Raw genomic sequence first — 26,878 nt, forward strand, 5'->3', positions numbered from 1 at the left:
CACTGAATTGAGCAGTTTTGCGTTGCGTTGCTCATTTTTGCGTTACGTACGACGATTAGCACTACGTTACGCTCCCTTTCTGCTACGCCAGAAAAATTGTTGGCGTGTTTGTCAGACGTTGCAAAGTATTTCGGTTTTGTGTCAAGCAATATATAGTTGAACAGCAAAAATGTACGGCGGTGAGGAATTTGGTAACTCGGTGAGTGTTTGCTCCTTGAAAGCAACGGCATACGCTGCACTCGCACAATTTGCAAGTCAACGGTGCTCCGCTAAACATAACCCAACTTTTGGGTGCCCGCTACTATCAACAAAACACAATGCAAACTATGGAATTAATTATTGCTTTTGTTCATATTGCAGGACTTTTACGATGATTATGCGCACACGGGCGATCCAGCGCTGGATTTGGAGTACGAGCGTAACTTCTACGCCAACCGCATGCCCGAGAATGTCAAGTACTTTCTCATGAACTTCTGCCAGGCGATCAAGGAGGGGAATCTCTACGACATACAGAATATGTATGAGAACACATTCCCGCAGATCAGCGATCACCACTTCGACAAGACTGCTTGGCCAGATGAGCAAGAGGTGGGCGCCATTGTGGACAATGACAAGGTGTTTCTGATTTTGTACAAGGAGTTGTACTACCGTCACATCCATGCTCGCATTCCGGGCGGACCTAAACTGGAGCAGCGCATTAATTCTTTCTTCAACTACTGCGATTTCTTCAATCTAATCATTTCGGCTCAGAATCCCGTTATGCTTGAGCTGCCCGACATCTGGCTTTGGGAGTTGGTCGATGAATTTGTTTATCAGTTTCAGAACTTTGCCCAATACCGGTGAGTATTTTAATGATTTCTTACTGTGATTGAGATCTAATCTTTATTAACCTGCATAGTGCACGCCTGACGGACAAGTCTCAGGACGAGATTCAGCAGCTATGCGTGAACCATAGCAATGTTTGGAGTATTTTGTGTATTCTGAATGTGCTGCACTCGTTGGTCGATATCTCCAACATTAAGAAACAGCTGGAGGCCATCTCTCAGGGCATCGATCCGCAAACCGTTGCTGGCGACTTCGGCAAACTTGCCTTCTACAAGATGCTCGGCTACTTCTCGTTGGTTGGTCTGCTGCGCGTGCACTCGCTGCTGGGTGACTACTATCAGGCTATAAAGGTGCTGGAGCCCATTGAGATACACAAGAAATCGGCCTACTCGCACATACCCGCCTGCCAAATATCCACGTCGTACTATGTGGGATTTGCCTACATGATGATGCGCCGCTACGCCGACGCCATACGCACCTTCTCGGACATCCTGCTGTATATTCAGCGCACCAAGCAGCTGTATAGCACGCGCTCCTACCAGAACGATCAAATCAACAAGCAGGCAGAGCAAATGTATCATTTGCTGGCCATTTGCCTGGTGCTGCATCCGCAGTGCATCGATGAGTCCATTCAGCAAGTTTTGCGCGAGAAAAACTACCATGACGCCATGTTTAAAATGCAATGCGGTGATTTGGAAGTCTTCAAGTCGTTCTTTGTTTTTGCATGCCCACGATTTGTTAGCCCCTGCCCGCCCGCCGCTGATGCGCCCATGGAAGACTACGTGAAGGACCCAATGGAGCACCAGCTGCTCGTCTTCATGGATGAAGTACGCCAGCAAAAAGATTTACCTACCACCCGCTCGTATCTGAAGCTCTACACAACATTACCGCTGACCAAGCTGGCCTCCTTCATTGATCCCAATGCGAGTGAGGACGATGTGTCCAAGCTACTTATACGCTTGCTGTGCTTCAAGCACAAGATGCGCAATTTGGTTTGGAGCAAGGGTCCCAGTGGTCTTGAGGGCACCTTCAAGTCAGGCTCTGAGGTAAGCTGTAGCATATATCTTTTTAATTGGGATTAAATAAACAAACAAATGCTTGTTACCTTTTAGCTCGACTTCTACATTGACGATGATATGATTCATATTGCCGACACAAAGGTATCACATCGTTATGGCGATTTCTTTGTGCGAAAAATAATGAAATTTAACGACCTGAATCGCAAGCTCAAGAACATCAATATTTAAACGCCAAAACCAACTACTTTGTAAACGTTCGTGAACTATTTAATATTCCAATTTGGACTCATTTGCTTTGGTATCAATAAAAAAAGAAAACTTCTAATGCGGAGCAACGCAGCAAAAGGTCGAAACAAATTTGTGATATTTTACTACCCACAACACAGTATGAAAATTAACGGTAAGATTTCGATTTTAACATTTACTTTATTTTTTTATTCTTTTTTTTTTTTAACAATACCATTTTGTTATATAAAATTTGTATTACTATAAGGAAATTCAATAATCTACACTTATGTTTGTGAATTTTCTACAATTCCAACAGATTTCTCTGTCAGGTGCTCGCATTTGCAAATTCAGCAGCTTAGATTTAGTTTGGAATGCGTGTTTTTTTTTTTGTGCGTATTTGTTGTATAAAATTAAATTTTCGTATTTCGATTCTTCGCCACATCCTGTTTTATAAAACACCGTAAAAATTTCTTTGGTAAATTAACTATTCTTGATTTTAATATGTTAAATAAGTATTTAAGGGAGAGTATACGGTTAAGAGGTCGATTAAAATAGGCGCAGAGAACCTTTACATGCAGCCTCTGCATTTGCACACAATTACAAGGTTACAAGAAAAAGTAAAAGGGTTTTCAACTTAGATTAAACACATTTTATACACGAAATAACGCTTGCGCATTTCACTGTGCTCCCATTAGCGGGCTTAAGGCTAACACTTAATGAAACAATTTACAAATTACGGACTTATTCGTGGTGCCAGCGGTGCCGCTAGTCAACGCTCACAGTGCGCTGGTTAACGTCGATCAGATAGATGGCTTTGTGATTCTGTAGTACAAAGTCGACAAATGCATTAATAGGTGCTATTTCCTCCAGCGAAGTGTTTGTACGACCAGACCACAAGAAGTTGGGACCGAACACAATAGCCAGATTCGAGGATGTCATCTTGTTCAGGTCCGCACAGTCAACGACTCGCACCAGAAAGTCCACAATATACTTGAACAGCTCGTAATTCTCCTCGGGCAGTTTTTCGCGTATCAACTGGGTAACGTTTCTGGACCGCTCCTCCTTAGGCCAGTCTAGGAACTTAGTCACATCATCGTACAACTCAAAGGTTAGCAACGGTTCGGCAAGATCCCGCAGGAAACTCTTGAGCAGACCCGCGATGACATGCACATTGACGCTGCTTAAATCGACATCCTCGCCACGGTTGACGCGCTCCTTAAGAGCCATAATCTCAGCATGATTGCCAGAACGCCTAAAGATGCCCTCCGTATCGATGACGCCCGTGATTGAGAGCGAGTCCACACACTTGCGCACAATCGGCGGTATAGAGTTGAGGCATGGACTGTGCATAACGATGAACTTTAAGGTCACGCCAAACTGCATCGTAGGCCGCCCATTGGGTGTTGCTGGCTGCGATACACGGCCGCGACTCGGATTCAGTTTATCGTCAAAGTCGCAAATGGTGTCGGGCAGCTTGAGCTTGTTCAGGCCCAGCGCCTGACGTAGCTCATCGAGGCTGGAGATGTAGACTAGCTTTTTGCGAAACTTGTCGCTGATAAATGGACTGAAAAAGTTCCAGATGACGCGTATAAACCACGTCGGGTGCACCACATACAGAGTCTTTAGATTTTTACGGAAATTGCGATCCAGTTCCTTGTACGAGTTCCACAGAAATTGTGCCGAAGGCTTATTATCCTCCTTGAGACCCTGATGAAAGTAAACGAGTATATAATCGTTCTCCACAAACGGTTCAATCTCTTTGATGACTTGGCTATAAAAAATGGAAGGACAAGGTTATGTGTTGGACCGGGAAGCCACTTGCAGCACTTACCGTACAAAGCCCTCAAGCTGTGACTTTTCGGGAAAGCGCGAGGCGTAAATGCCAAAAATGTGACGTCCCTGCTTATCGGTGCCCAGAAAATCACATTTGTTTTTGGTTGCCTGAAAGTTCTCGGACTGCTCACGCAGCTGATCCTCAAAGTCGTCCTCTAAGGGATTTGGTGCGTTTTCTGTCTCAAGTTCGGGATCTGCAAATGCTTTAAAACGTTTTCAAACCACGCTCAATTACCCACCCATCACTCCCTGCCTGCAACTCACCATCGGCTAGCACAAAATCGCCGACCATAACATCTTCTGTGAATAAATAAAGTGTTTAGTCATTTCGTACATATACTTTATGCAAAGGAGTTCTTACTCTCTAGTGGCGCTGGGGTCAATAGCTCGGTATCATCAAACTCCAGCTTTGGCTCGCAGTCATGCAAATCGGATAGACTAGGCAGCGGCTCCTCAGAGTTACCCACAATTGAGCTAATGGCGGGCCCTTGTGCATGTGAGAAACAAAAGGGAATTTATTAATCTCTTAGGATTTCTTTTGGAGTGGTTAGAATTTCAAAAATGTCATCTTACAAGTAATGCTTTTCACTTAAGTATTTTGACGGCCTTAGGCAACAAGTTAGTTCGGATTTGTGTATTGAGTAAGTGAATAAACATGAATCAGAAAGAATTTGATGAGTTATTGGGCTTTAATTGTTTCTTTTCGAGAATTCAATTCAATTTTACAAAGAGATTTCCAAAAATTTGAGAGAAGAGCGAGAGAGTAAAAAGAAAGGGTATTAGCTAAGCCACACACAAAACACACACGCACAAACAATAGCAAGAGTAGCTACAAAAAAACATCTAGTTAAATTTACAACTATGCATTATGTATTTTTGAATGTATGCTACTTATGTATGTACGTTCTATATACAGTGAATAATCACCTGAATAGGCATGAGATGCTCGATTTGGGGTTAGTAGCACAAACAATGTTGGGGGAGTTAAATGTTAGTCTAAAGCAAGGCAATAATTGGTTACGATTACTGTTGATTTTTACAGCTAACAGCTAACGATTAAATCTTAAGCGAGCGCGCAAAAGCACTCGACACTTTTTCGGATAGCAAAGTAAAACAAAAAAACAAACACAAATGTTAACATATTTATATGTATACAATTACAACTAAAATGACGGCCTACTGACTGTTAGACAGCGAGTCTTACCTGGTAATCGCGCTGGGAAACGTGAATTGGCATCCATTGCCCCAGAGACGTGTTTGTCGTTGTGCAAATTTGCTGATTAACAAATGGTGACAGCTGGAAAAAAAACAATAGGAAAATGTAGCAGTCGTATGAAATCGACTGTGCAATACTCTGTTCACAGAATAAAACCAGCTTAAAGAAGTGACTCTCCAACTAAATGCGGAACAATTTACAAAATCACTTTAATATAGAGTATAGAAAAGAAAAAACAAAGTACACGACAAATACATTAGCCAAAATTGGGTGTACAAAACTACTACTCGGATGACGTCACATCTGCTCGACTCAGACAAGCCATGTACGAGGTAACCAGCACAAGCTATTAAACTTGTTTCTTGCGCTTATCGCACGCTGTTCCCGCCGCGCTGCTGCCGCTGCCGCTGCTGCTGGTGCTGTTAATGCTGATGAGCGCTGATTCATATTCAACTTTATCGCCAATACAACAACAATTGATTTACGCTGAATGGCAATAGGTTATTTCTTGCTTCTAGCGACACGGCAATCGGTAAAGTTCAAGTCGAGCCGAGGCCAAAGCTAAACAGTTGCACGCAACGCGCAGCGGAGGTGGGAGAATGGCGGCGGCGACGCCTACGCCCACCACCAAAACAAACTACAGTATTTGCATGTACATGCAAACACGCACACATACATACACGAGTATGTCGATTTTATACTGACTCAAGAAAATTGTTTTACTTCGATTAACTTGTAAATATAGTTTCTAACAATTTAAGCACATACTAATTCAAGAGTTCGTATATTCTTTATCAGAATATTGTGCCACTCATGCTATTTCCTGCGTCACTGTATGTACCATTGGAAGACATGTAAATTATGTTCATACATAATATGTATATGTATGGATATGTAACAATTTGTCTTAGTTTAGTTATGCCGCATATCATTTAAACAAAAGACAATGTCATCAGAAAAACTCAGCTGACACTTCGGAACTGCGCATTTACTGCTACCACTGTCATGCACATATAATATTATTTACTTTATTATTGTCAAAGAGCTTTTTATCAGCAACAGCGCAACGACAATCGAGATGAAATGGGTATTCACGATTCGCAAATTTAACAATTATATTGTCTGACTATGCTCCATTTTGTCTTATTTAAGACTGTCGGTTTAATAATTACCTATCACTTTTTTTGTCTGCGAAAAAATCCAAAAACAAAATTGCAACAATGTTTTGTGTCCAGACGAAAAAGTTTGTGTTTAACTCTGCGCCACAGCAGGGCTGGCAATCAGTAGAGGCGATGTTTTATACCAGGGCTGCTGAGGCTGCTAATTTTATGTTTCTGATAACGGTACACGTGCTTCACATATAAAGGCACATACAAAAACACATTTAAAGTTTATCAATTAGTATGGTGTTCTGTGTGCACTTGTAATAATAACATTAACTATGAACGGTCACTTGTACATCATTCGTCAAGTTACTGGCTGCTATCGATAGTATTGATGACGCTTATCGATAATTGAACATTTTTTTGATGCAAAACAAAACTGCGCCAGCCCTTGTTTTGACTGACCGACTGACTACAGTTCACATTATTTGGGTGTAAAGCACAACAGCATAACATTTGCTAAAAATGGTTGGTTGGAGCCGTTTGCTGTTGCCAGCGGCACAATTTGCCAAGAATCGCGCAGTTCTCTTAACGCCTGCCACACGCAATGGTAAGTACAGGTGCTAAATTGAAAAACATACAGCTGTAAACATAGCCCACATTACGCAACCATATACTAATATGCTTGCACGGACTCCCATTTAAGCACTGCAACAGCAATTACGCCAAATGGCCGGTGATCATGGACACCACCACATGACCATCAAGCCCTCACGCTTCCAATGGGACAAATTCAAGGATCTGATGCACTTTTACGTAATGCTCGGCGTGATTCCGGTCACAGCGCTGATCCTCTACTCAAACATCTTTGTGGGACCATCCCAACTGTCCGAAATACCCGAAGGCTACGTACCCAAGCACTGGGAATACGAGAAGGTGCGACTGAGCCATTAACACTTTAATTGGATCATACAAGCGTATTTGTTTACTGTTTTTAGCATCCAATTTCCCGGTTTATTTCGCGCTATATTCTGACATCGCAGCAACAGGAATACGAGAAAGCTCTGCACAATATATACGAGGAAAACGAGAAAGCGCAAATTCGGTACACATCATATGAGTTCGAAATTGAACAAAACCCCTACAACCTTAATATATTTAATTGCTTGCAGCAATCTCGAAGAGGAAATTCGCCGGAAAATGTCTGAGCGTAACGATTATCAAGCCTACTATTACCGACCAACTGTAGCCAAATATCATAGGGTATCCAAAGAGGCTGCCGATGAGCTGGAAGCACTGCGTGGCGACTAAGCAGTTAGCTTCATTTAAACTCTGCTGATTTCAATTAATTTGTTTTCAAATTTGGTCCTTTAATAGACGTAATTAAGACCTCGAGTTGAGGAAATAAAATGTGAAATGATAGGGTTTACAGCATCAACTCATACAATTAAATAACATAAATTTTAACGTAGATAAATAAATATTAAGTAGTAGCATGGCGCGTGTCGTCTTAGCCCCAAGCCTGATTCTTGCAGTAATATAGAACTAATTTGCCATTTGTGCCGTGGCATTCGTACAAGTTCTTGATGATCTGATCCGGCGCGGGTGCAAAAGTTTGATTTACATATAGAAACTGCAAATGTAGGGGAAAACATTTTATGTATAAGCATTGATAAAGATTTCACGAGACGAACGCATACGTACAATCTGCTCACTGGCGTCCAGCTTTAGGAATTTGTGTATAAATTTCTGAATCCAACTGACTGTCTTGTTGGGATCCACGGTCCATGTACGTTTCTTTATAATGGGCACATTGCCAGTGGCATTTAGCAGAATGCAAACTAAGAATGATAAAAACAATTAATGATTTTTGTAGTTGTTTTGTGCACGGCCGCTTACTTTTGGCTGCATCCTTGTCGGTGGGTGTTGTGGAGGTGGTGGAGGTCGAAGCGGCCACTTGTGCTTCCTCCGTGTCCGTCATATTATTGGAATGTTTTTAATAACGCTATTTATTTTCAATTTTGTAAATAGTCAGCTCTGCATTAGCACCCTTTGTTGTAGCTGCTTGCCAGGGCTGCAAGCGGAACCACGCAGGTTTAGGCATAACAAAAAGAACAGTTCATTTTGGTATACGGAACCAGTTTGAGTGTACTTAATCAACACACGTGCTGGCTTATTACCAATAAATATAAAAGAAACAGCGTTAAATATGAGTAACAAATTATTCGATGGTTCAGACGACGACGCGGACGATTTGCAGATATCCACCAACCAGGACTACGCCAAGTCATATAATGTTTTACGCAAGAAGGAGCTGTTGCAGAAGTGTAAACTACCTAATGATCTAAATACTGATCGAACATATCTCTAATATTTATTTTATTGTTGCAGATAAGGATCGGGGCCTAGAAATCTCAGAGTCAGAGCTGGACAGTGACAGCGAGTCGTCGGATGAGGATGAAGTGGACGTTAAATTTGATCAAGAGTTTTTTAAAACTCTAGCATCATTAAAAAGCAAAGATCCTCGAATATACGACAAGGAGACGCGTTTCTTTAACCAAAAGGAGAGCAGCGCCAGCAGTGAGGACGAAGATTCGGCCAAAAAAAAATCCAGCAAGAAGAGCAAGCCTGTAACGTTAAAAGACTACGAACGAAAAGTTATCTTAGAGCATAATGGCAAATTCGAAAGCTCTGACGATGAGCAACAGCAGACGGACGAGCACCTTGAACGTGCTCGCTCGCCCACAGCTGTGGAAGAGGAGCGGCGCTTAAAGGCAGAATTCAGGAGCGTAATGAACCAGGAGGATGATGGAGAAGATGAGGAATTTGGCGGTATCTTTAAGAAGCGTACGAAAACCCAGGCGCAAACGGACGCCGAAGAGGCAGATTTTGCCAAATGGCTGGCTGGCAAACAGGCAGATGCGGAGATTGAGGCCAGCGCACAGCAACAGTTGGCCCCCCTGAAGCAGTACTGGAGCAGTAACAAGCTTACCCAAGGCGAGAGCTTTCTACGCGACTATATACTGAACAAGGGTTATGCCAATACGAATGCATCCGAAATACCCACCTATGACGAGATCGTGGGCGATAACGCACCGCTGTCAGATGATGAACAAGAGCTGGAGAAGCAGGCAGAGTTTGAGCAAAAGTACAACTTTCGTTTTGAAGAGCCAGACGCGGACTTTATCAAGCGTTATCCCCGAACTATTGAGCAGTCGATTCGACGTACGGACGACTCGCGAAAGGAAAAACGTAAGGAAATAAAGGAGCGTAAAGAGCAGGAGAAGCTGCAAAAGATGAAGGAACTTGATCTGATAAAGGACATGAAGCGTAAGGAAATAGAGGAGAAAATACGCAAACTAAAGGCCGTCACAGGTAACGATGAGCTGGGCTTCAAAGATGATGAACTGGAAGAGGATTTCGATCCAGAAGCACACGACCGTCGCATGCAAGAATTATTCAATGACGAGTACTATGGTGTGGACGAAGGAGAAGAGAAGCCAGAGTGCCCTTCGGATATCGAAGAATTGGCCATTGAGGACTGGGACAACTATGATCCGCGGCAAAGCAATGAAGTTGATAACGAGGCGCATTGCGAAGATGATGATTTCAATATGGACTGTGACTATGATCCGCTCACGTCCAAGCAGCAGCTGCAGCAGGAACTGATTGAGAATACCCGCAGTCGCAAAAGTCGCAAGGGACGCCGCAACCGTTTCATGGAAATGATCCAAGCGGAAAAGCCCGCGTTTAATCCGGAGGATGAGCAAACCTATGGGGAATACATCGATGAATACTACCAACTGGACTATGAGGATATTGTAGGCGATCAGCCATGTCGCTTTAAATACGTAGAAACGACACCAAATGATTTTGGTCTAACGATCGAAGAGGTAAGCCATAGGCAATGTGGCCTGGTAGAATGTTTTCAATAACTCTCTATTTACTTTCAGATCTTGCTAGCTAAGAACAAGGAGCTAAATCAGTGGGCTAGCCTGAAGAAAGCTGTACAAAACCGTCCAGACTACGTGGAGAAAAAAGAGCAGCGCTTGTACAAGCTCAAAGCCAAGAACGAGGATCTAAAGCGAAAAATTTTCAAAAGCTTATACGGCGATGCGTAAGTAGAAGGGCGAAAATATAATCTCATGTTGACCAAATTCAAATTTTACTTGTCTCACTGGCAGTTCGGAAGATGAAGACGAAACAGGAGCACAAAATGAAACACAGGCAGCCGCAAAAACTGACTCCAATGAGCAGTCCGCTGCGCCGGTGGCGGACCAAATCCCCACAGAGACCCTATCGAAGTCCAAGAGAAAAAGACTGAAGCGTAAAGCTGCAGCAGCTGCAACTGCAAAGAGTCAAACAGCTCCAACAAAAACCGAAAATGAGTTGACCGCGGAGCCAGCTAAGCAGGAAGATACAACGACGCCAGATGCAACACCTTCCAAAAAGAAGAGGATTGAGAAAGCAGAGCAGCAAAATGCACCAACTGCGACACCAGCTAAGAAGAAACCGATTAGAGAAAAAGAGCCGCAAAAGGCAAAACAAGAAACGGATGAAATCAACTCGAAAAATCCTTTTGCCAAAAAACAACTTCCTAACAAAAATAATGAAAATCAAAAGAGTCCAGTTGGAAATCGGATTAACAAAAATAATAAAACCCAAAAGAATCCAGGTGCCAATCCGTTTAACAAACAGCAAACGCCAAAACAGGATGCAGTTGGGCAAGCACCGGGCGCAAATCCTTTCAGGAAACCAGGTAAGAATAACGATGCGCCTCGTCGACCAGGCGGTGCGGCGACCAAACCACGTTCAAAGCGCGACTTCAAGGCGAAAGGCAAGCCGAATAATTCCAATCCAAATGGCATAAGCGACGACCGCCTCAAGGCATATGGCATTAATCCACGCAAGTTTCACAATCGTCAAAAGTATGGCAAAAAAGCGCAGTGAACATACTGCATATAAAGGCGGGGCAAATATTATTATATATATATTTAGTAATCGCCTCTACGAGACGGTCGTATGTACATATACATTAAAAATAACAATGTTACACAGATACGAGTTAAAAAACACAACATTTTAAAGTGACCGGGTTACGTGGTATTCGCCGGCTGCACTTCATCGGAGGCATCGTTGGCATTGATATCAATTTCCTTATCCGCCTGCTTGCTTGCCATACGGTCGAGCTGCAAGCGACGCTCCTGGATACGCACACATTTCGGGCAGATCATGTTCTTGCGTGTCAAGCACACACGATGGTATATAGAGTTGCATTGGTCGCACTTGATGCAGCCATCGTCGAAGGGAAATATGACCTCGTTGTTGCTACAGATTTCACAGATGTACGCCTTGGCCAGGCACATGTCACAGCGACGTATGTGTACGTCAAATACCTTGAAGACGCCCTGCAGGAAATCGGCCAAGACGCCCGATTCCACCTGTACGAGATCGCCAATGGAGTAGAACTCATTGGACTGGGCCAAATGCCGGCGCCTGCCCAGCTGTTGGTCAACGAGCTTCTGCTCAACGGCCACTTTGCAGGCGGCCAGGTAGTGTCGCATGTGAACGAGATTCTGGCGCAATTTTTTAACGGTGCACAGTTTTTCGAGAAATACGAATAACTTGGGATTCTCCTCCTCCAGCCGGATGAGCGGCTTGTCTACGAACAACTGTATCTCCTGTAGACCTGTGCGCGATACTCTGCGTGGCGTGAAATCCCAGTTGTGCACAATGCGGGCTGGCACTATAAAGCTATCATTCCAATGGCACGACGGACAGTAGTAGAGACCGCGATAATCACACAGGCGCGGCTCAATCCACGAATTTTCTGCAAGCAGATGATGTGAGTAACCTGCGACTGAAGACTCTTCAGTACTTACTGAAATTGAGTAGCGTCGAGCACTCGGCACACTTGTAGCGCTGCGCCGCCAGGCCAATTTCGGGGCAGATCTCGGCGACGGGAAACTGACGTTCGGAAGCCAGAACATGGGCACAAACGCGCTGAACGCTGTCAATGCATTTCTGGTGCACCAGATAGCTGCAATCGCTGCATATGTAGGCCGCCTGCACCACCCGCCAGATGATGCCTGTGCAGTGGTCGCAATAGTAACGTTTGGCAGCCGCTTGCAGGCGGTTGCGTGCACTTGGATAGTGTGGCACAAAATGGTGACCCACGACGGATTTGATGGCATTCATCAGTACCACATCGTCGCTGGAAATAGCCTGCGCCTCCTCCAATTCTTGAAGCGAATAACGTAGGTCCACCAAATGACGCACAAGCCAACGGCGTTCTTCGCTGCATTCATCGCTCAACAAGACCAGATCGCGGCAATGCGCAATAGCCGCCTGCAAGTCCTGTATGTTGGCATCAGATGTGAAGATCAGTCGCCACTGCTCCTTCACCAGGGATGCGGGTATGGGCAACGCCTTGAAATCTGTGTGTTGTGGAGCGCTCTCCTCAGAGACAGAGGTGCCCGACCCGGAATGTGCTGAGTGCAGGTAAGTGGACGCTGTTGAAGCGCTTTCGTTGACAAATTGCGCAACTGCGCTCGGTAAACTGGTGATATTTTCACGCCAGGAACTCATGTTGTGCACATACGCCTTGCAAAATGTAATTTACATACATATACACATGCGTTTGCGTCTTTGTTTGGAATTCGGACAGTGTTGTCCCATTCTTTAAAGTAATAAATACAAAATTGTTGCTCATATTAAAACTTCCTTTATTGCTAACATTATTTTTAAGGAGAACCCAAATTTTTGATAAACTCTATTTTTGAGTTCATGTTGTTGTTATTTTGCAATTAATTATTATTCATCGTTTTTTTCATATTTGGCGCACATTATATTACAGTCTGTTACAGTCCAATGTCACCTAACATGACATGGGCTTAACATAACAGAGCTCTCTCTCGCTCCCATTCGCATTTGTCTGTCATGTGAATGGCATTATATAAGAAGAAGCAGTCATATTTTTTTTTTAATTGCGAATTTTTGTTGGAGCGTGCGTGCAATGTAATTCGGCATTTATTTAAATATTAAAATATATGTGCTGGGGTTCTCGATGCACCATCAATTAGCCTAAACACTCAGAAATTGTGCGCGCGACAACGTGTTGGTGCTATTTTCGTGCATGGTCTTTTAACCCAATTCACCACCACATTGCCGCTCCGTCGCCGACGCCGCAAGCAGATGATGCTGATGCCTTAAATTGTATATTTTGTGTCCAAAGAGAAGATTATTGCAGTGCAATCAATACTTGCCGTTATCTCGCAGCCTCACACAGTGTTTAATAGATTGTTGCCGCCGCATCCGCACCAACTGCCGCACCGCCAGCCGCAGCTCCAACTTGAACATCATTAAACGAGTGCAATCTCGCTGCTCCAAACGCAGCTGCTATTTAAAATAAAATTCGGAATTGACACATAAGAAAACACATAAAAATTGGCTCGAGTTTAAGATATACATTATATGTAGACAGGTAAGTTTATAAACCATACTGCAAAACGACCGCATTTTCCGCAAGCATATGTGTGAGTGTGTGTGTGCCAGTGTGAGTGTGAGTGCGTGGGCCCTGTGAATGCTTGTTGATATGCGGCTTGCTACAAATGTTGTATTTGTTCTTTGCTTTGATTTAACTTAGATTCTATTCACACCGATAATGACAGCTGTGTGCGTTGTGCAGCAGCCGCCACTCCGCCAGTACCTTGGCCACCCGCGCCCCCCTCTACCCCCACGCATCCAATCATCGCTTATGCATGTATTTATAGAGCACATCGCAGTCCATGTGCGATGGATTTTTTTGACACTTGTGCATGTGTGTGTTTGTGTGTATATATGTTTATTATATGTGTATATACATACATAAGTATGATTCGATACGAATTTTTAATGTTTCTCTTTGGGTTTGAATTTTCTGTTCTACATTCGATTTCCTTACTATTTGGGCCAACCGAAATGCTCTGTTTACCGCAAGATAACAAATTATGCATAAATATCTGTATTTAGTTGTATCTTATCTTAGATTACTTGACTAATTTGGTAGGACCCTCGCTGCGTGGGCGTTCAATAAATATTCATGCATACATACAACACACATATACACATTGTGTGCATGTGTATGTGTATAAATTGAGCATATCGGCAATGACACATATATCAACATGTGTTTTACCTTTTCAAGTGTTTAGAAAGTACATTTTTGTACCCTACGCATGGGAAATAAGTCGGTACGAAAGGGGTAAATGAAGAACACATTTTCGATAATCCAATATATATAAATAATATTCTTGATCAGGATCAACAACGAATACTTCCGTATTATCTTTGCGCTATGAACAGGCGAAGCCTCAATTGATGATCTTGAGCTTATGCTTAGAAGAAAGTTTCTGGTAACAAGCTCCTGGGTACAGGGTATCTTCGTGTGGGGCACTCTCAACGAGCGCACTCCTGGCACAATTAAAAAGAGCTTGAGTTTTATCAATTGGCAATGGTCATGGAACACCATAATTAGAACCGCTCGCAACTGCGAATGCTATAAACAATTGGCCACACGAGCTGTGTGTGGGTGCAACGAAATGAATTTCATATTTTATGCCATGCATTTTAAAATGCAACCTGCCTTTTTTCTGACAGCCTGCCTACCTGACTGGCCCCCACGCCTCACACACCTCACCAGGAAGCCGGGCATTACAAGGCGATTACCGCATGATTCTCGATATAGATCTACAATGAATTATTTAACGTAATGAGTGGCCCTTCAATACGCTCAGTTCGCAGTCTTGAACATGCTCACCTGTGCACAGGTATGTTTTGCTAGCAGTAGCATATAGCATATTAAACTTGGACCGTCGTATTTCACTGCTTACTATGAGTGCGGCGTCGTCGACGGACACGGGAAGGTCACTCAACATTGGACGAGCGGCTTCGATAGGAGCTGACTCGACTGCGACGTGAGCGGCAGCCTAAACAAATAAACTTGTCAATTTTCAAGATAGCTGCTAGCCAGAACTTCTTGCGCGCTCTTAACGCTGTTATACCCTGTACTAAATGTAAATAGATCATGGATGTTCCGCTGCCAGAGACGAAGATCCCTTTATATAGGACCTTTTTTTATATGTGTAGAAAGCGATTTGTAGGTTCCATTATGGCTTATTGGTAATATACTCTTTTAACTTTTTTTTTCTTAATGCAGGGTATTTCCTAGTCGCCCAAATTCCTAAAGAAATCAAGGTATATTTTAGATATTTAAACTTGAAATATAAGAAATGTTGAGCAATGAATAGAATCACAGCCGAGGCGTGTAGATTTTGTATAGGTTGTATATCCTTATTGCAGGGTATTGCCTAGTCGGCTAAGCCAAGCCAAATACATAAAGATTAAGCAAAGTATATTTAAGATATTGAAAATGAAAATGGACAGCAGAAAAGAAAAGAATCACAGTCGGGTCGTTAAACTTCTGCATATGGATATATCCTTGATGCAGGGTATTTCCTAGTCGGCCAAACCAGCTAAATGCTTAAAGATTATGCAATTATATTTAAGATATTGAAAATGATATATTCAAGAAATTTATAGCAAAGAATTGAAGAAGCACAGCTGAGGCGTTTAGTTTCTATATAGGGATATATACTTGGTGCAGGGTATTTTCTAGTCGACCGCTCTCGCCTAGCATAACTCTCTTGTGAGTGTGTGCTCATATGAGTTGGCTTACTTGTTGCCTTAACAATATCATTATCTGGCAGCAACTGGCTGAAATTTCATGTTGAGCTCTTTGCGCCAGTTCCAGCCGAGCGGCGATTTGGCGTGTCAGCGGCTTTTGCCGAGTGGAGATAACGTTACGTGAAACGACGCCTCGAAATGCGGCTAATGAAATTTCAGGCCGAGTTGTCAGGCATTTTGTATGTTTGTTTAACAGTGTGTGTGCGCATGTGTGTGTGTGCGTGTGTGTGTGTTTGTTATCGCTGTGTGTGCGGAGCTTTGGGTATGAAATTTCAGTTTTTCAAAAGTGCTAAAATTGGAGATTCAACGATAAAAAAAAAAAAACTCATGACTCAGCTTAGAAGTTTATTGGCCCTGCGGAATCGTGTTACTTCGTGGAAAATATTTGGTTATTTCGCCAGCACAGCACAATGATCGTCAGAACTACATATGTGATATTTGGAGAACCTGGAATTTAGAATGTAGAAACCTGAAGTTGAAGTTTATATAAATAGATATGCATATGCACGTTGAGATCAAAGAGAGCCTGAAGGGTTATTTGCGTTTGATCAATATATTGCTATATAAATATTTCCCGGGCAGGTCTAACTACGTCAAAAGTTTAACTACAATTTAGAAAATTCACTACCATGTTTTATATATGCAAGCTATTAAAACTTGGAGCATTATTAGAGAGTTCCCTGTAAGGTTTAGTACAAGAAAGATTTCTGAATTTTCCATTTAACATAATTTATCAAAAACGTATTGCAATCACATCGTATTTTTAGTAAATATTATAGCTAAATTCAGGTTTATATTTAATAATTACAATTTCAATTGCAAGGTGATTTCACACCTGGTCCAGTGCGCGCACGCCTTTATCCCTTTGTCTCGACAATAGTGCTCTGCTCGCAGATTATGGGATCGGAAATGGGCGCGACACCCATTGTAACAGATCAACCCACATACAAAGCGCAGTCACAAACAAAATAATGTAATAAAATGTTGACTATAAAAACCAGCTGAGAGCGCCGCGCGTTATTCAGTTTGATTTTGGTGGAAAGCGCGTCCAGAGCTTGATTCGCAGTGCTTGGTGGGTGTGCGGCGACAGTGGGGCAAAAGCTGGAGCTTAAGTTAACAAAAAAAAAAAAAACATTATTATATAATTATGATATAGAAAACCGATGCCAGACTATGGCATTTTAAGTTTTTGCTACAATGATTTTCACCCAATTTCTCTCAGTGTGTTTTTTTTTTTTATTGTGTCTGCTATTTCATGAAAATCACGCAAACTGAATGTAAATTAGGTTTGATTACAAATAAACAAAAAGGCAAATACAACAACAAGACATAAAAGATTGGCGGTCAGCACTTGACCAATTGACTGAGTAGTCGACTTGATTGGAAACGACAAATTGACAAATTGCAACAAAAAACTAAAGGGAAAAAAAACCAAATAAAAGAAATCAAATTTTATTGAAATCAAAAAATAAAACTGCGTCTGCTGTGGGAAAGTATTTCGGTAATTTTCGTGGCTTCGCTTCAATTATTTTTGGCACATGTTTAATTGATTTTCATTGTCAGTTATTTGTGGAGTCCGCCTGGCAACAAGTTGCAAGTTGCGCTTGCAACCTTTCACCTTCAGCCTGTAGCTGCAAATGTCCTTGCCAATTGCAATGCCAATGGCAAGGCGCTGGGCTGCCCGCCCACTGCCAGGCGTGACCTTCACACGCCCAACTTTGTGCAGCTCGAGGCGACGATGACGTCTCGCATTTATTAGGTCGATGATAGTTGGGCAATTGCGTAGGTAATGCGCCAGCTCATATCTGCCACCCACGCGAACCCTTGCCCTCCCCCCAACAGTGCCCAACACTCCCGCGCGCGCGAGAGTCGTAAATATTTTGGCCAAAGTTTTATCAATAATTGGCCAGCCCGCGCGCTCAACCCAGGCAGAAATTCAAACTAATTGCCCGGTAGCCCACTCAGTGCGCAATTGCAAAATTGTTCAAATGACAGCAACAACAACAACAAAAACAACAACAACAGCTGCTAGTTACAGCAATAACAAAGCAATTTTCAACATATTTTCAGAGGGGATAGGGAAACTTTTCGTATTGCTTTCCCCTATCTTTCACTTTTGCCACGCGCCAATTGCGGTCTGTCTTTAGCCCGTTGCAGCGTTGCCCCAACTGATGACGTCGTTGTCGTCTTTGGAGGTGGAACCATGGCTCCCACAGCTCCCACTATTTACGTAATACTTGCTACGCTGATTAACCTAACTTAACGAGCTGCTGCCAATTGAAATTGCGAATCGCAGTGCATTTAAGAGCATGTCACTTAGCTGTCCAGAACTAACTTTACTTGAGTTCGTTTTTGGATTAGTGGAAACATTTTAAAGAAACACACAGAAAACAGTGCAATTGTTAGGCGACAATAAAAGATTAGTGTTAATCTAGAGCTTACGAAGGAAACGTAAAAGATACTTAAAAACAAACTTGACTTGCTAAAAGAAAACTGTGACCAAAAACTTTTCAAGTTATATATCTCAAGACTCTGACATCGACGAGTTCTTTTAGATATGGCTCCTTAGACTCAGCTGTTGATAACTTATCTAAAAGACGTCTACCTTATGGAGCTGTAAATGCCTCCTTGTGCCTGTCACATATACAGCTGCACAACTATCAGTGGAAAAAGAGTATAAGTATAGCCTACACAGAACTTGTAAGCTGTGATTATAAAACAGGTCTTAAATCGCTTTACACCTACTGCAAATTGATTGATTGGCTTTTTATGATGCCAAAGTGTCTCTTTTAGAAATGCAGCCAAAATGCTCCATTTATGGCTGCAGCTAAAACTGTTGTGTTTTGTCTGTGTGTGTGTGTGTGTGTGTGTGTGTGGGGCACAACAAACTTTGTGTCTATATAAGGAGCCATCAAGTGGCCGCCAAACGAACTTGAACTTCCGCTCGTTATTGCCATTATTGTTTAGTTATGCAATAGCCTCTGTAATTGCGATCTACACATGCGTAATGAGTGTGGGGGTATTCGGAGTGTCGTCGAACACGCTTCACTGAGCCGGCCAAAAGTTTGCTAATTCCATTTTGGCTTCTCGTTCCAGTGCAGATCCAACAAAGCGCGCGAATAGCTGAATATATAATGAGCAGAGCGGCCCACAACGAACGACAATAAGCCAGACACGAGTCAGCAGCAGCAGCGAGAGCAGTAGCCGGGAGCGGTAGAAGCGGCATTAGCAGATCTTTCACAAGATTATTTACTAGCGGAGCTCGCTCCGTCCATCAAGATGGCACGTCACATAATGGCCGTGTGTGTGGTGTGCCTGCTGTGCGCACAGCGCCTGCACTGCCAGGATCATATTGGAGACATGCTGGTCACGCAGCGAACAGAGATGAAACTGAATGCGCGCCTAGCCTACGGCAATCTGAGTCCATCCAGTGAAATAACCACCGATCAGAGGCAGCTAGCCGATGAGGACGATACCCAAAACTACAGTACAAGTCCGCCCTACAGGAGACACAAGCGACATGCCGGCCACGAACATGAACACGACCACTCATCGCCGCATACACAAGTCCCGCAGATCACCGAACACTTCCTGCAGCAACTGATGCAGCAGCAGACCTTAAATGCCAGCAGCTTTCAGAGCCTGCTGCAAAAGCTCGGACTGCAGCAGCTAGTCAGCAGCAACGAGAGCGTAAGTTATATTCGCTTAAAAATTTCAAGTGTTATCCCTATTAATCCTATTTTATATTTGTAGTGCGTGCCAGTTGAGCGCCTGGTGCATCATGTGCAGCCGCATGATCTCAGCCATCTTGGCGACCACGCTGCGGAGCATCGCCTGCTGCTGACCAATTGTACGCTCTCACCCAATGGCAACAGCACCAGCATATCCTGCGCCCCACTAGACACCACACCAGTACCCCAGCCGCATACAGACTATGAGCTCAACGAGCGGGACTTGTTGTATCTGTGCCCAGTTCTGCTGCACGAGCTCGCGACCAGCAGCGGTGGGTGCATAGAACCCGATGTGCTCTCTGAAATTGATAAATACGAGGCGAGCCAGAAAGATGACATTTTTTATGGTAGGTACTAGAAGAAAGCTAAAGGCTGTAGAGCGAACATTTCAACAGTCTTGGCTATAAACCTTATCATGAAATGTATAAGACATTGAAGAAAAGGAATCTTCCGTAAACGTTTAAGTGATAAGCATCAACAACTGAATATATATACTAGGCACGTCTATCTGTATGCGGGTAAACGACTGTCTCAGTTAAAAACAACAATGCATGCCCAAGATTGCGAGTAAAATTATGAAGCTCATATTTGCTGAGTTTGGTCGAGAAGTAACCAATAATAATATTTTCCTTACTGGATCAAAGATGTCTTCCTATGCTACACTAGTAACAAGTTTTAATACCCTCTTGCAGGGCACAGATAATCCGAATTTTTGCGGTCGGCCGGCTCAGTCTCAGTATTTCTGCAACTACTAAGCTCCTCTCATTAGCAGAAGCACGTTTGCATCGTGCTGTTCAAATAGAATAATTGCCCAAGTCTAGGGTTTTTACATAAAACAAGTTCTAAAGATAAATGTCCTTATCTGTTTTTATAAAGTAGCTAATGTAGCTTCGAGGTTAATTAAATTAAAATGCGTTTCTATTGCAGTGTGGATTTATGCCTTTACTTCGGTGTTTGCCTGCGGAATTTTGGGCCTTGTGGGCGTAGCCATAATACCATTCATGAACTCACGCTATTACAAGCACATAATTCAGTATCTGGTATCGCTGGCCGTGGGCACCATGACCGGAGATGCGCTGTTGCATCTGCTGCCGCACGTAAGTAGCCGCAATATTTAATTAATATAATATTTTAATATTTGACGGTTTATTTTAGTCGCTGGCCGGCCAGGACGAGCACGGCATGATCATGAAGGGTTTGGGCTGCCTGGGCGGCATCATCTTCTTCTATGTGACGGAGCATGCGCTGACCATGATATCTGAATGGCGCAAAAGCGTTGAGAAGAAGGAAACAAAGAAACCTTCGCGCGCCAAGGTTATGCGCGATCCGGACTCTTCGGTAAACAACTCTGTGGCGGGCGACAGGATGTGCAAGCAAAAGTATAGCTCTTATCCGTATTGCTATGACGAGATTACGGTGAACAATAAGCAGGACGTATGGATGCATTTGCCGGATGATGGCCCAGCGTCTGCTGTGGCGGCAGCTGCTGCTGGCGCTGGCGGCGATGCATCCAGCGGCGAGTGTAGCAATCGGCGCTGTGACAAGGCTGAGCATGAAGGTTCCAATGAGGCGGTAGCGGCTGCACAATCTCTGCTCTCCACCTCACACAACAACTACGCAGAGATGAACCACCACCACCACAATCACAACCATAACAATCATCAACAACAGGACAGCAGCAATACGGTGACAACTGAATTGGACGGCAATGCGGCAACGGCAAATGGAGGCAAGGATAAGAATGATCATGTGACTGTCATATTGCGTGAGCATGAATCCTCCCATCACGGACACAGCCATCGCCATGGACACGTGCATTCACCACCAGAGACTTTAAGCGCAGTTGCCTGGATGATTATTATGGGTGATGGCTTGCACAATTTCACCGACGGCATGGCTATTGGTGCCGCTTTCGCCGAGAACATTGCCGGTGGCTTCTCCACTTCTTTGGCTGTCTTTTGTCATGAGTTACCGCACGAGCTGGGCGACTTTGCCATTCTTATGAAGGCCGGTATGTCGGTCAAATCGGCTGTGTACTATAATCTGTTGACGGGAGTGCTCAGTTTCATCGGCATGATCTTTGGCATTGTGTTTGGTCAATCCCAGGAGGTTGCCCAATGGATGTTTGCCGTGGCAGCAGGTCTCTTCATCTACATTGCGCTGGTCGATATGGTGAGTGGTGTGTGTGTGTGTGCATCGATAGATCAAATAACTTAAACGCCTTTCCATTTGCAGATGCCTGAAATTTCTGCTGCTCACAAGTCGCTGGCGCAGTTTATGCTGCAAATTGTGGGCATGCTCAGCGGTGTGCTCATTATGCTATTCATTGCCATCTATGAGGGTCAATTGATGAACGCATTCGGCTCCGCGCACGCCAGTGCAGTGCATCATCAGCACGTGCACTAAAAAGGAAAAACAAAATATAAGAGGATCGACTGTCTTTTGAGTCAAGCAGAGAATCTTTTTAGAGAGTATTGCGTGTATTTTTTCGAGTTTAGGGTTTTTAATTTTGTATAATTGTAGTAGTTTATGTTATGTTATTTACCTCAGCCACTCTCACACACATGCATACACACACATCCAAACAGATAATGCAAGTCATTAAGTAATAGACACCCAATAAGATTCGCATTTGTTAAACAGTTTATGAAACACTCACAAACATTTGTTAACTGCCACTGAAGAGTTGTCCGCAAATTGAATTTCGTTCCTAAATGTCTAATGCCCGATTTGCGTTCGTTTTGGAATTAGCTTGAATTGATTTACACTCAAACACACACACAAGATCTACACACAACAAACACACATTTAATGTAAGAAACTTTCAATGTGCATAAGCTATAAAGTGATTCTGAATTTAAAAACGATAAAATAGAAAGCAAAAGAGAAATTTGCTTTAAAAAGATGAAACTGAACACAACAAGAAAACATCAATATCAAGATGTGAAACAATAATTGAATTGAAAAAAAAAGCGAGCACTGATGAATATGAAATATAATAGGATAGCTAAGAAGAGCATATAAACGCTATAGCTATAAGTCTTATCTTATATACAAGATAAAACCCATCTTAAATTTACAATTCGCAATTAAATATTGTAGCGTGTATATTATTAAGCAACAATTGTATACACATAGTTTTTTGTATTTTGTAGTCTGTAGGGTGCGCACGTTCATTTCACGGCTAAGTTCGAGAGTAAACATTCTATGAAACATATTTTATATATATATATATATATATATAGATGTATATTTATATATATATACATATACATTATTTTTGGCAGTACTTATCCATTTGTATGTACTACCTTTTGCAATCCACAAAATTATTTAAACTTAATTTATTATTATCGTAGTACGAATTATTAAGGCATGCTCATATTACCTCTTTCTTTTGGCACCAACGTTTGTTTATCTTTTTTTCCTTTTGTTGTAATAAACAAAATGACTTGTGTTTTTGCAAACAGCAACTTTTGTTGTTAAACTCTTTATTTAAAAGCGCACACACAACTAAACGTTAAGTGATTGTGATTAAATATTGAATTGAGTAACTAACATTTGTAAAATGATGCGCTAGCCTGAAGGAAGGGCTCTCATAAACACCGACATTTACACCAAGCTAAGTATCACCCTTATAAGCTGAGCAAACTAATAATATGCCATAAAGCCCACACTATTTGCTAATGAGGCAGTAAAACCTATTTGACTAGACGTTAACTTAAAAGTAAACACTACTATAATATGAAACAATTTTTGAAAAAAAAAAACATAACTACTTTGGTGATATCAAGCAAAAGGCAATTGAAACGAAATAATCGTACGAGTATAATAATATATGTAAGTCTATGTGCAAGAGTCTTGTAATAAATCATTCGAAACGAACATTTTTAGATATATTCAATGTTCTAGAATGCATTTTCACAAAGACGAACGTTTTTTACCTTGCAACGTAAACACTTTTTAAAATTTCCAAATAAATGTTTTCCACCTCATACAAATATCGGATTAGTTTCCATTGTTCAAACGCGCGCACTCTTAACGACACTGTTGCAATCGATAACTTTCGATAGCTGTATTGTATTTATGTTTTGTAAGATTAGCTCGGCAACTCTTGGCATGTTGTTGGTAGAGCAGGCCAACAATAGTGGTGCTGTCAAACTGTGAAAGATGCAAGCGACCGGGTCGAAATTACTGCTGCCAACGATTTGCAAATTTCTGGCTATATTCTGCATAATTATTACACAGAACCATGTGGCGGCCAACGTGAATCCTAGTGCTATCGGCGTGCATAGACGGTTTGAGTACAAGTACTCGTTTAAGCCGCCATATTTGGCACAAAAAGATGGCACAGTACCGTTCTGGGAATACGGGGGAAGTAAGTAAACGGGGGCAGCTCCACGTCAGTTGTTTTGGCCGTCTTCAGGCCACTTGCGATGCGTGCCATGGGTGCGAGCGAGACGGCAAATAGCGGCCAGCATCAGACGAAACATCGAACGCAACGCAACGCCAAAGCAGCAAAGTGTACACGCAGGCACTTTGTTTAAATGCAAATTGTGGACAAACTAAACGCCACCTGTTGCTCTACATTTCAGATGCCATCGCCAGTGCGGAAAGCGTACGCGTGGCGCCCTCGTTGCGCTCACAGAAGGGCGCCATCTGGACAAAATCACAGACCAACTTTGACTGGTGGGATGTGGAGATTGTCTTTCGCGTAACGGGACGTGGCCGCATCGGAGCCGACGGTCTGGCCTTCTGGTATACTACGGAGAAGGGTGACTATAATGGTGCTGTGTTTGGCTCCTCCGATCGCTGGAATGGCCTGGCCATCATCTTTGATTCGTTCGACAACGACAACAAGCACAACAATCCATACATCAGCGCTGTGGTCAACGACGGCACCAAGCAGTACGACCATGCCAATGATGGTACGACGCAGTTGCTCAGCGGTTGCCTGAGAGATTTCCGTAACAAGCCCTTCCCCACACGTGCTCGCATCGAGTACTACAACAATGTGCTCACTGTGCTCATACACAATGGCATGTCGAACAACAATGATGACTACGAGATGTGTCTGCGCGCCGATGGTGTGCAGCTGCCCAAGCACGGCTACTTTGGCATTTCAGCGGCAACTGGCGGCCTGGCCGATGATCACGATGTGTTCCACTTTTTGACCACATCGCTGCATGCTGCCGGCCAAGTGCAGGAACCACCAAAGGTGGACAATCAGGAGAAGTTGACCCAAGAATACAAGGAGTACCAGGACAAACTGGAGAAGCAAAAGCAGGAGTACAAGAATGAACATCCGGATGAAGCAGTAAGTAACGCACAATCAAATGCCCCATATCAACTGTCAGAGCTTAAGGCGTGTGGCAATAGGCTTTCATAAATTATGCTTAATCCACGTTGACAGCCAATTGTGTGATAGACAGGCGTTATCTGCACCGCTGATAGTATGCGTTGAGCTAACGTGGGTTTTTCTTTTGGCACTTTTTAACAGCACAAAGACCAAGAGGAAGACTGGGAAGAGTTCTACGAGTCAGAGAATCAGCGCGAGTTGCGTCAAATCTGGCAGGGTCAGAGCCAAATAGCTGAGCATCTGCGTGAATTGTCGCGTAAGGTTGACGAGATCATTGGTCGCCAGGAGAACACGCTGTCTCTAGTCTCGCGTGGCCTGGCTGCCAATGCTGGCCAAGCTTTGCCACCGCCAGCGGCTGGCAGCGTGCCCCTGCAGCAGCTACCCGCCGGCGTTGGTGTAACGCGGCAAGATGTGGATTTACTGATTGCCAATCAGAACATTCTGCTCAGCACCATACGCGAAATACGCCAGCTTGCGGGCGATATCAATGTGCGTACTGATAATATACAAATCAATCAGAAGAACGCGCCCACAGCGCAAATTCAGTCCACGGGCTACGATGTGCAAACGTTGATAGCCGAGATGCGTGATGGCATGAATCAGGTCAAGCAGGGCATCTCGCATGTGGGCCAAAGGTTAGTTGCCCTCAAATTGAATTCTATTTGTGCATGTTGCTAAGCTCTTGGTATTTTACAGATTGGGCATGCCACAGGGCTCGGCCCAGGTGGCGCCTTGTCCCACCGGAAGCTGTGTAGGTGTCACGTTATTCCTTAGCGTCACCGTTGTGCAACTGCTGCTAGTATTTCTCTACAATATATTCAAGTAAATAGGCCCATATGATACCCTAGCTGCTTGACCTAAACTGATTTTTGTTTTATTAATTTGCAGAAACCGCAGCGAGGCGCAAGCGAAAAAGTTCTACTAGGCATTCGGCGCAGCACGCAAAACGAACACACACACACACACACACACACCTGATTAGGCGACAACTAAATTTAGTTGAAATGAAATACTGAAGACTTCAGCTTAGATTGCTCTACAATATTGTATAATTGTTTTTTTTTTTGTACGTAGACCTAATTGATTCAAGCCAGGGTCTCCAAAATTGTATGTGACTTAATTTGAGAACGAAACTGAACAAGTAACTAGAACAATGAAGAAGCCTCATGACAAAAGCCACAAGACAAATTTCTTGCAGTCTAAGTTCACTAGTAGATCCCATACCCCCATTACATATATATATTGTGTTTGTAACCTATCTGTTTTAGCCAAGTCTAAAGTTTCGGTCTACTCTCAAAACTGTGCATATCAGTGTGTACAGTCGTGAACTCTGCATTTCAATATAAACGAGAAAAAACAAACAAAACAAAACATAAATAAATAAAATAAAATAAAAAATGTAAACCCGTAATGAAAATAATAATAATACATAATGAATTCCGTAAATTTAGCAAATAAACAATTACTTTATGTTTTTATACGTTACTCGAGCTAAAGCATTTGAGTCTTCTAAGTTGTGACAAAAAAAAAAAAACAAGTTTGGCAGCTTTTGTTATTAGCACGAAACTTAATTAATGCGTTGAATTTATTACACTTTGACGTTTTTTATACTGAATATTATGTAATTATTATAAATTATAAATGAAATGAGAAACGGTGTCTTTTACAAGTTCCATTCCAGTCTCCATGTTTAAAGTAAAAATAAAAAAAACAATTTGTAGAAAACGAAATGATATATCAAGAGAATTGTATAATAAGAAGAAAACGTAAAGCTATAACTAAAAATATTAATTTTCATGTATAATGCTAGAGTATAAAAATGTTAGAGTATCTCGTAAGAA

At 42.8% G+C, this 26,878-nt stretch overlaps 8 protein-coding genes across 14 annotated transcripts; 5 read left to right on the plus strand and 3 right to left on the minus strand.

The window, feature by feature from the left end:
* Positions 1 to 37: 37 nt before the first annotated feature.
* Positions 38 to 2,201, plus strand: eIF3l (eukaryotic translation initiation factor 3 subunit l). Its single transcript, XM_002046697.2, has 4 exons — positions 38 to 199; positions 361 to 839; positions 899 to 1,871; positions 1,938 to 2,201. Exons 1-4 carry the CDS (start codon positions 170 to 172, stop codon positions 2,070 to 2,072), a joined length of 1,617 nt encoding a protein of 538 aa, XP_002046733.1. The 5' UTR covers positions 38 to 169; the 3' UTR covers positions 2,073 to 2,201.
* A 209-nt stretch (positions 2,202 to 2,410) lies between these two features.
* On the minus strand, positions 2,411 to 6,444 carry RhoGAP68F (Rho GTPase activating protein at 68F). 5 transcript variants are annotated; one of them, XM_015175387.3, is made up of 7 exons: positions 6,294 to 6,394; positions 5,110 to 5,202; positions 4,479 to 4,511; positions 4,267 to 4,392; positions 4,170 to 4,205; positions 3,904 to 4,099; positions 2,411 to 3,843 (listed from the first exon to the last, which is right to left on the minus strand). In XM_015175387.3, exons 5-7 carry the CDS (start codon positions 4,195 to 4,197, stop codon positions 2,838 to 2,840), a joined length of 1,230 nt encoding a protein of 409 aa, XP_015030873.1. In that variant the 5' UTR covers positions 4,198 to 4,205; positions 4,267 to 4,392; positions 4,479 to 4,511; positions 5,110 to 5,202; positions 6,294 to 6,394; the 3' UTR covers positions 2,411 to 2,837. The 5 variants fall into 5 exon arrangements, with proteins under 5 accessions (XP_015030873.1, XP_002046734.1, XP_015030871.1 ...); XM_002046698.4 differs by lacking the exon at positions 4,479 to 4,511 and having other exon boundaries at positions 6,294 to 6,444; XM_015175385.3 differs by lacking the exon at positions 4,479 to 4,511 and having other exon boundaries at positions 3,904 to 4,108; positions 6,294 to 6,444.
* Positions 6,445 to 6,673: 229 nt separating this feature from the next.
* ND-SGDH (NADH dehydrogenase (ubiquinone) SGDH subunit) lies at positions 6,674 to 7,662 on the plus strand. Its single transcript, XM_002046699.4, has 4 exons — positions 6,674 to 6,834; positions 6,931 to 7,160; positions 7,223 to 7,329; positions 7,397 to 7,662. Exons 1-4 carry the CDS (start codon positions 6,750 to 6,752, stop codon positions 7,533 to 7,535), a joined length of 561 nt encoding a protein of 186 aa, XP_002046735.1. The 5' UTR covers positions 6,674 to 6,749; the 3' UTR covers positions 7,536 to 7,662.
* Atg12 (Autophagy-related 12) lies at positions 7,570 to 8,310 on the minus strand. Its single transcript, XM_002046700.4, has 3 exons — positions 8,124 to 8,310; positions 7,929 to 8,065; positions 7,570 to 7,857 (listed from the first exon to the last, which is right to left on the minus strand). Exons 1-3 carry the CDS (start codon positions 8,203 to 8,205, stop codon positions 7,735 to 7,737), a joined length of 342 nt encoding a protein of 113 aa, XP_002046736.1. The 5' UTR covers positions 8,206 to 8,310; the 3' UTR covers positions 7,570 to 7,734.
* A 32-nt stretch (positions 8,311 to 8,342) lies between these two features.
* LOC6623228 (protein KRI1 homolog) lies at positions 8,343 to 11,285 on the plus strand. Its single transcript, XM_002046701.4, has 4 exons — positions 8,343 to 8,551; positions 8,616 to 10,117; positions 10,178 to 10,341; positions 10,409 to 11,285. The coding sequence occupies exons 1-4, from the start codon at positions 8,434 to 8,436 to the stop codon at positions 11,172 to 11,174; spliced, it is 2,550 nt and encodes an 849-aa protein (XP_002046737.1). The 5' UTR covers positions 8,343 to 8,433; the 3' UTR covers positions 11,175 to 11,285.
* Positions 11,200 to 12,893, minus strand: DEF8 (differentially expressed in FDCP 8 homolog). The gene is made up of 2 exons (XM_002046702.4): positions 12,107 to 12,893; positions 11,200 to 12,054 (listed from the first exon to the last, which is right to left on the minus strand). Exons 1-2 carry the CDS (start codon positions 12,810 to 12,812, stop codon positions 11,321 to 11,323), a joined length of 1,440 nt encoding a protein of 479 aa, XP_002046738.1. The 5' UTR covers positions 12,813 to 12,893; the 3' UTR covers positions 11,200 to 11,320.
* Positions 12,894 to 13,190: 297 nt separating this feature from the next.
* foi (solute carrier family 39 fear-of-intimacy) lies at positions 13,191 to 23,497 on the plus strand. Of its 3 annotated transcripts, none has more exons than XM_015175670.3 (6): positions 13,191 to 13,707; positions 19,044 to 19,637; positions 19,701 to 20,025; positions 20,606 to 20,775; positions 20,834 to 21,850; positions 21,914 to 23,497. In XM_015175670.3, the coding sequence occupies exons 2-6, from the start codon at positions 19,227 to 19,229 to the stop codon at positions 22,082 to 22,084; spliced, it is 2,094 nt and encodes a 697-aa protein (XP_015031156.1). In that variant the 5' UTR covers positions 13,191 to 13,707; positions 19,044 to 19,226; the 3' UTR covers positions 22,085 to 23,497. The 3 variants fall into 3 exon arrangements, with proteins under 3 accessions (XP_015031156.1, XP_032290211.1, XP_070064788.1); XM_032434320.2 differs by having other exon boundaries at positions 19,049 to 19,637; XM_070208687.1 differs by lacking the exon at positions 13,191 to 13,707 and adding an exon at positions 17,001 to 17,019 and having other exon boundaries at positions 19,049 to 19,637.
* A 318-nt stretch (positions 23,498 to 23,815) lies between these two features.
* On the plus strand, positions 23,816 to 26,767 carry ergic53 (protein ERGIC-53). Its single transcript, XM_002046704.4, has 5 exons — positions 23,816 to 24,056; positions 24,274 to 24,995; positions 25,179 to 25,672; positions 25,734 to 25,859; positions 25,926 to 26,767. The coding sequence occupies exons 1-5, from the start codon at positions 23,849 to 23,851 to the stop codon at positions 25,960 to 25,962; spliced, it is 1,587 nt and encodes a 528-aa protein (XP_002046740.2). The 5' UTR covers positions 23,816 to 23,848; the 3' UTR covers positions 25,963 to 26,767.
* Positions 26,768 to 26,878: the final 111 nt, after the last annotated feature.

Source organism: Drosophila virilis, chromosome 3 (assembly GCF_030788295.1).
Source record: "Drosophila virilis strain 15010-1051.87 chromosome 3, Dvir_AGI_RSII-ME, whole genome shotgun sequence".
Classification (NCBI taxonomy): Eukaryota; Metazoa; Arthropoda; class Insecta; order Diptera; family Drosophilidae; genus Drosophila; species Drosophila virilis.

Bases quoted from the DNA above. Each gene is read 5' to 3' on its own strand.
- eIF3l (XM_002046697.2), top strand. From the start codon at position 170: ATGTACGGCGGTGAGGAATTTGGTAACTCG. The intron at 200-360 runs GTGAGTGTTTGC...TTCATATTGCAG, and splicing joins GTGAGGAATTTGGTAACTCG to GACTTTTACGATGATTATGC. The intron at 1,872-1,937 runs GTAAGCTGTAGC...GTTACCTTTTAG, and splicing joins CCTTCAAGTCAGGCTCTGAG to CTCGACTTCTACATTGACGA.
- RhoGAP68F (XM_015175385.3), bottom strand. From the start codon at position 5,146: ATGGATGCCAATTCACGTTTCCCAGCGCGATTACCAG. The intron at 4,393-5,109 runs GTAAGACTCGCT...CACATGCACAAG, and splicing joins TTTCCCAGCGCGATTACCAG to GGCCCGCCATTAGCTCAATT. The intron at 4,109-4,169 runs GTGAGTTGCAGG...AACGTTTTAAAG, and splicing joins CGATTTTGTGCTAGCCGATG to CATTTGCAGATCCCGAACTT.
- ND-SGDH (XM_002046699.4), top strand. From the start codon at position 6,750: ATGGTTGGTTGGAGCCGTTTGCTGTTGCCAGCGGCACAATTTGCCAAG. The intron at 6,835-6,930 runs GTAAGTACAGGT...CTCCCATTTAAG, and splicing joins AACGCCTGCCACACGCAATG to CACTGCAACAGCAATTACGC. The intron at 7,161-7,222 runs GTGCGACTGAGC...TACTGTTTTTAG, and splicing joins AGCACTGGGAATACGAGAAG to CATCCAATTTCCCGGTTTAT.
- Atg12 (XM_002046700.4), bottom strand. From the start codon at position 8,205: ATGACGGACACGGAGGAAGCACAAGTGGCCGCTTCGACCTCCACCACC. The intron at 8,066-8,123 runs GTAAGCGGCCGT...TATCATTCTTAG, and splicing joins CGACAAGGATGCAGCCAAAA to TTTGCATTCTGCTAAATGCC. The intron at 7,858-7,928 runs GTACGTATGCGT...CTACATTTGCAG, and splicing joins TGGACGCCAGTGAGCAGATT to TTTCTATATGTAAATCAAAC.
- LOC6623228 (XM_002046701.4), top strand. From the start codon at position 8,434: ATGAGTAACAAATTATTCGATGGTTCAGACGACGACGCGGACGATTTG. The intron at 10,118-10,177 runs GTAAGCCATAGG...ATTTACTTTCAG, and splicing joins TTGGTCTAACGATCGAAGAG to ATCTTGCTAGCTAAGAACAA. The intron at 10,342-10,408 runs GTAAGTAGAAGG...TCTCACTGGCAG, and splicing joins AAAAGCTTATACGGCGATGC to TTCGGAAGATGAAGACGAAA.
- DEF8 (XM_002046702.4), bottom strand. From the start codon at position 12,812: ATGAGTTCCTGGCGTGAAAATATCACCAGTTTACCGAGCGCAGTTGCG. The intron at 12,055-12,106 runs GTAAGTACTGAA...ATCTGCTTGCAG, and splicing joins CTCGACGCTACTCAATTTCA to AAAATTCGTGGATTGAGCCG.
- foi (XM_015175670.3), top strand. From the start codon at position 19,227: ATGGCACGTCACATAATGGCCGTGTGTGTGGTGTGCCTGCTGTGCGCA. The intron at 20,026-20,605 runs GTAGGTACTAGA...TTTCTATTGCAG, and splicing joins GAAAGATGACATTTTTTATG to TGTGGATTTATGCCTTTACT. The intron at 20,776-20,833 runs GTAAGTAGCCGC...GGTTTATTTTAG, and splicing joins TGTTGCATCTGCTGCCGCAC to TCGCTGGCCGGCCAGGACGA.
- ergic53 (XM_002046704.4), top strand. From the start codon at position 23,849: ATGCAAGCGACCGGGTCGAAATTACTGCTGCCAACGATTTGCAAATTT. The intron at 24,057-24,273 runs GTAAGTAAACGG...TCTACATTTCAG, and splicing joins GTTCTGGGAATACGGGGGAA to ATGCCATCGCCAGTGCGGAA. The intron at 24,996-25,178 runs GTAAGTAACGCA...ACTTTTTAACAG, and splicing joins ATGAACATCCGGATGAAGCA to CACAAAGACCAAGAGGAAGA.